This window comes from Lethenteron reissneri, chromosome 6 (assembly GCF_015708825.2).
Source record: "Lethenteron reissneri isolate LAM-NWPU_2019-01 chromosome 6, ASM1570882v1, whole genome shotgun sequence".
Lineage (NCBI taxonomy): Eukaryota > Metazoa > Chordata > Hyperoartia > Petromyzontiformes > Petromyzontidae > Lethenteron > Lethenteron reissneri.
In genome coordinates, this window is record NC_083784.1 from 5513742 (window position 1) to 5520079 (window position 6338).

Here is a 6338-nt window from a genome sequence, read left to right on the forward strand (position 1 = left end):
CACCCACACACCCAGCACCCCACACACCCAGCACCCAACACCCAGAACCAACACACCCAGCACCAACACACCCAGAACCAACACACTCAGCACCAATACACCCAGCACCAACACATCCAACACCCACACACCCAGCACCAACACACCCAACACCCACACACCCAGCACCCACACACCCAGAACCAACACACCCAGAACCAACACACCCAGCACCAACACACCCAGCACCAACACACCCAGCACCAACACACCCAGCACCAACACACCCAGCACCAACACACCCAGCACCAACACACCAACACACCCAGTACCAACACACCCAGCACCAACACACCCAGAACCAACACACCCAGCACCAACACCCCCAGCACCAACACCCCCTGCACCAACGTACCAACACACCCAGCACCAACACACACACACCCCCAGCACCAACACACACACATCGAGCACCAAGCATCAACACACCAAGTACTGTGCAAGCCCAGACCCCACGCCCTGTCACCCTCTACCCCTGGGCACTTCCAGGAATTCAGAATGCACACACACTTCAGACAGTTTATAGATGTGGATGATAACGAAGTGCGCCTCCTAACCTTTCCGTAGGACTTAGTTCAGCGAATTTGAACTGCGATTTAGCTCTAAACACTTGACCTCTCTCTGGATCAGGGAGCGTGGGACGCACTCGGACTCGCTGACTTTTCCGTCCACGTTGGAACGGTGACGGGTGCATTCCGTTCCGTGCGCGTGTTAAATCATCGCCTTGCTGCATACATCGGCAACATTTTCTCAAAGTTTAGTTATTATTTACGGTCGTTCATTTCAAACGTTGGCACTTTCACTGCGAGTTCGCCTAAGTTATGAAGGTCTTGCCCCCCCACCGTGCCCCCCCTTTGGCTTCCCTTGCCACCCTGGGGTTTGTGGAGCTGCTCCGTTCAGGGACGCTCCCGGTGCCCGATGCAACCCGCCAGCTCAGCGTGGATCCGCTGGCCCAGTGGCGATGATTTCACCCGTCAGCGGCTCTTCACGCTTCGCGATGTGGTGACGGCGTGGATCGTGTTCAACATAACGAGCGTCGTTGCCATCCTCCCGTACGGGAGGGGATGCGCGTTTCGACACACGCGGACGGGGTTCACTGCGAGGACAGCCTCGGTGCCATCGCTCTGGGTTTTAGGAATTTACTGCAAGGCTCCGCTGGGAGGAGCTGCATCACCAGCGGCTGATCACTCCCTTCACTGCGTGTGCGTGCGTGCGTGCATGCGTGCACCAACACACCCAGCATGGTGGTGAGCGGTGGTGTAGCGGTTAGCACGCTGCGCTATGAACACGGCGACCCGGGTTTGATTCCCGCTCACGGCCAACACCCGTGACGATTATCTGAACCGGTCCTGGGCCTCCCCTAGGTCGACTCAGCCTTAAATGAGTACCTGGTGCAGTGTGTAAACATCGCCACTCGGAAGACAAAGGCGGATGGGCGTGGTGCTGGCCACCCACCCCCTCGTGTACCGTTCCGGCCTTCATAGGTGCTCGCTAACAGCACTTGCCCCTACAGTCTGTTAAGGCTACACGGGGGATCGTTGTCTTTGCATGCGTGCGTGCGTGCAGGCCATCCTGTGCTTCCCGCGCCCCGTGCTGGACGTGCAGCCGGAGATGGAGTGCGGGCGGCTGCTGGTGCTGTGCGACGGCGGCGCCGTCTTCGCGCTCGCCGCGGATTCCAGGCAGGTGGCTTCGCCGTGGGCCTGGCTGCTGCGCACGTGTCGCAGAGGTCGCAACCGGGTACCCGATACTCGTACCCTACCCGATACCCGGCTACCCGTACCCGGCCGGGTATGGGTACGGCTACCCGTTTGCGACCCTGGTGCGGCCGGGTACGGGTACGGGTAGGCCCGTGAGTCACTGGTGAGTCACCGTTTGTCACTCATTTCCCAACGTCTTGTCTCTTCTCACAATTCAAGTTCCTAGAATCAACCCACCCGCGCCTGCAACATGGCTTCATCCCAGAGGTCGCAATCAGGTACCCGATACCCGTACCTGGCTGGGTACGGGTGTAGGGTACGGGTACGGCCGGGTACAGATACCCGTTTGCGACCCTGGTGCGGCCGGGTACGGGTAAGGAATCAAAACCCGTTTGCGACCTCAGATGTGTCGGTCAATCCACTGCTGGATGAGGGGCCTATACCCACGCCGTTTGTGCGTGGCGTGTGGGTAATTTGGTTGTGCTTTGCCACGCAAGTCGTTGCGTGATGGCCACATTTCAACTCGGGAGTTGGTGATCTAAATTATAATGACTCTTTGTTTTTTTCGGTAAAGTCACGTAGGTAAGAAATTAAAAAAAATTAAATCGCGACGTTTCGGAGGCAACACAAGCTTCCGTCTTCAGGTGGAACCGTCACAGCAAAATTACTGTGTCAAATTACTGAAGACGGAAGCTTTTGTTGCCTCCAAAACGTCGTGATTTAATTTATTTCCATTTTTTACCTACGTGACTTTACCGAAAAAACCAAAGAGTATGAATCCTTGCAGTCACGAAAACTTCAAATCTAGAATTAAATTATAATTATAAAGCCACACTGTCACCTCTGTTGAGTTGGTGGCCGAGACGAGGCTGAGAGCATCATGCATGCACTGTGGCCACGTGACATGCATGCAGGTCATGATGGGAGTTGTACCTTCCTGCCGTTTGTGAGCGCACGTTTGCATCTTATTGCTACTGGAAGGCGGGGAGCACAGGTGGGAGCATAGAAGTACAGCGTGACGATTGATATTGCTGCATTGCCTTTCACCGCCGCATAGATCAGAGGTCTCTTTGTGCAGCAGTTCATCAATTGGTAGCAATTATCAAGCTTGCGATAATGCCACAAATGACATGCATAAAATTAAATTACTTTTCAATTTGTATGCACTGTGTAATGGGCTCACTTTATTCCTGCAGCCACTCGATTCAGTGAATTACCATGTGGGTGATTATTTTCTGTTATAATTGTCATTTCTAGATTTGAAGCTTTCGTGACTTGCAAGGATTCTTAGATTTTTTTCGGTAAAGTCACGTAGGTAAAAATTTAAATTAATAAAAGAAAAAGAAAAATCACGACGTTTTGGAGGCAACACAAGCTTCCGTCTTCAGGTGGAACCGTCACAGCACGATTGCTGATTTTTATTTTACTTTTATTAATGAAAATTTTTACCTACGTGACTTTACCGAAAAAACCTAAGAATATAATTGTCATTGTTGAAGCCATTAACGTTGCTGCCGTTGTAGTGGCGACGGCTGGTGGGACCGTGACGTGACCGAGACGGACGCGATACTTGCGGCCCCGGGGGCCGTGAGTCTGCTGCCGCTGCCCGGCGCCGGCGCGTCTCTCCTCGCCACGCTGGGCGGCTCGGCACCCTGGGACGTGAGCTGGTGGCGGCTGCCCGATGCAGGCGCCGAGAGCTCGTGCCGGAGCGAGCAGCTGGGGCGGGTCACGCTGTCTTCCTGCAGCACCGTGAGTGACGTCCAGGGCAGGGATGATTGTCCAGAACCCACAACTGCAGAGAGGCGCACGAAGAAATCTGTGAAATTTTTTTCGTATAATTTTTTTTTCAAAAGGATATGAACAATTCTGCTATTCATTATACTGTTATCGCATCCCCTGCGTGACCTTGGGCCGTGTGAAGTTATGTAACGGCGTGCGTGGGTGTGAGGTGCGGGTGGTGTGATGACAGGTTGGCACAGTAGGGGGCACAGGTGGTGCATCGGCCAGTCATCTCGGTCAACCCATGACACATTGGTCTATCCCGTGAACTCCTGCCAGGGGGCGTTCGACACTTTACGTGGCCTTAAAAGTGCACATAGCCTGGCACAAGCGCCGTGGTGAAGCCACCGTCACTTCGTGACCAATGGTGGTTGTTGTTGTTGTGATGATAGGTGGAGGGTACCACTTGGCCGCAAGCTGGATTTGCGGCGGCCACCCCGTGCCCCCTGCCCGTCCTCGTGAGCGTTGGGACCACAAGCCGGTCGGTCTCCGCGGCACCAGCGACCCCCAGCTCAATACAGGTGGAGGGTTTCATCTCTCAAGCCGCGTCGTCACGTTTCATCATCACGATCGTTAGCCACGATTGATTCACTGCTGGATGAAGGTCACCCCAAGCTGTCGGCCATCTCACAAACCAAACCGCACGTGCACGCAATTCAATTTTATCGCTGCATCTCCATGTTGGCCGACGTACCCCCCTTTGGCCAACACTCAGTTGTTATTGTCATCCACTGTGGTTGCATGCAACTTAATAACTTCATTGTGGACGTACCTGCATCCATATGCGATCGGTTGCTCCACTGGTTGCTCGCAGTAGAGGCGAGACTCTGTCATGCGACGTCACGGCCGGTCTCACTATCGCCACCGTCTCCCGCCGCAGCTGCAGCCAGCACTTTTCCAGCTGCTGCTGGGAGTGGACGCCGCCATGCTGGCGCTCTCTGCGCTGCTGTGCGGCCTGCCAGACGGGCGGCTCTACGCCATTCCCACGCCGGGCCCAGGCAACGCCACTTCCTCCTCCATCTCAGAGCCACGCCCGCTCAGGAACCGCCCCATCCTCCTGCACGACCTGCAGCAGCCGGTGGTGCTGGTGGCCTCGGCACTGGTGCCCCGAGCGGACGGCGCCGCCAGCCGGAAGGGGCACAACTGCCTGGTGGTGGTGGGGGCGGAGGGGGAGGTGGTGACGGTGACACGGGACGACGAGCCAAGTGGCGCCGGCGCCCCCTTCGTGCGAGAGCTGCACGTGCCGGTAGAGCCAACGGGCGCGCTCACACACGCACACCTGCCCCGTCCTAGACCAGGCTGGCAAAAAATGTTTTCTCACCGAGGGTCAAGTCAGACTCTTGGAAATCTTTGGCGGCACTCACATATTGCTTAACGATGACCTTTGATGACGCGAAGACCGTTCGCGTTTACCATCTGCTCAGAACTACTTGAACGGCCGCGGTGATCGAGCGCAATAAACTAGAAGCACAGCGCCTGTTGCTTGGTGTGGATAGGATGCTTGCATTGACGGGCAGGCTGTTTTGAAGTGGTGGGCCTCGTGTGATCACAGAGCGCATGATACCTCGTTGTTTTATTTAAATTCAAAACCAGGTGAGGTGCAATCGCATTTCAGCACTTTAAAGTGTCTGTCATGTGACCAACGACTGTGTGGCTTTATAATTATAATTTAATTATAGATTTGAAGTTTTCGTGACTGCAAGGATTCATACTTTTTGGTTCTTTCGGTAAAGTCACGTAGATATAAGATATTTTATTTTATACCTACGTGACTTTACCGAAAGAACCAAAGAGTATGGATCCCTGCAGTCACGAAAACTTGAAATCTAGAACATTACTCTATTGCTCTATTTACCAGGGCGGATGGGAGAATGCTGCTTCCTACTGTGTCACTTGCAGAGATCTAAGAAGTAGCTCTGTAATACCCACTTGTGTGAGCCGTTCTCTAACACGAAGGGCTCCACTGCTCTGTGCGAGTTCCCAACGGATTCTTCCTCTCTCGACGACGCGACGACGATAGCCCAATCCGGGTAAAATCGCGGAACGAGACAAGGAGGGGTTGGTGGGAGGGTAGCAGCGGAGGGGAGTCGGTAACCCCCGAGCGACCCGGGTGCTCCTGTGCCACGTTGTGAAGGGCCCCGTCCTTGCAGCCTGCTGCCACGACGCCCAGCTACTCTACAGCTCTCCTCGCGGGGTTTTCTCCGTGCACCTTGCGGCGGCAGCGGCGACAGCGGCGATGAAGGATGAGGAGGAGGATGTCTCGGGGGGCGCCCCGCCGCCCGTGAAGCTGTACGACTGCTGCGCGCTGGCGCTGTGCTGCGTGCCCCGACACGGAGACGGTGCGCCCCGCTGCAGCGACTCTGCAGTGGATACAAATTAGACCCGGAAGTGATCCCGAGTTCTCGCTCTCCTCCGAAATATCTTCACTCTGCAGGATTATCCTACCTCCGTTTGTCGTATCCGTCATTTCCTTACCTCAGATGATACCGAGACCTTCATCCATGCCTTAATCACATCCCGACTCAACTATTGCAACTCTCTACTCTATTACGGCCTCCACACAGCCCTTCGTCTCCAAATTCCAAACGATTTTAAATGCTCCTGCCAGACTCCCCGCCCGTAAACGAGACGTCACCCCACTACCCGGATCTCTCCACCGCCTCCCAATCCGATCCCACGTAAACTTCAGAGCCGCACTCATAGTCTTCAAGATCCTCCTTTGACTCACCGCTTCCGACCTCTCCCCTCTCATCTAACTCTCCCCCCCTCCACACACTCTCCTACCACTCCTCCCTTTCCTCTATCCCGCTCGACGCACTCTCC

General features: G+C 55.0%; 1 protein-coding gene across 1 annotated transcript in view; it reads left to right on the plus strand.

The window, feature by feature from the left end:
* The window catches only part of FAAP100 (FA core complex associated protein 100), a 13184-nt gene extending 6852 nt beyond the window's left edge, over positions 1–6332 (plus strand). The window contains exons 2-6 of the mRNA XM_061572439.1: positions 1606–1718; positions 3260–3485; positions 3908–4036; positions 4396–4761; positions 5650–6332. Of these exons, the coding sequence (XP_061428423.1) occupies positions 1606–1718; positions 3260–3485; positions 3908–4036; positions 4396–4761; positions 5650–5895 (1080 nt within the window). The 3' untranslated portion in view covers positions 5896–6332. The remainder of the gene's footprint in view (positions 1–1605; positions 1719–3259; positions 3486–3907; positions 4037–4395; positions 4762–5649) is intronic.
* The last annotated feature ends 6 nt before the right edge of the window (positions 6333–6338 follow it).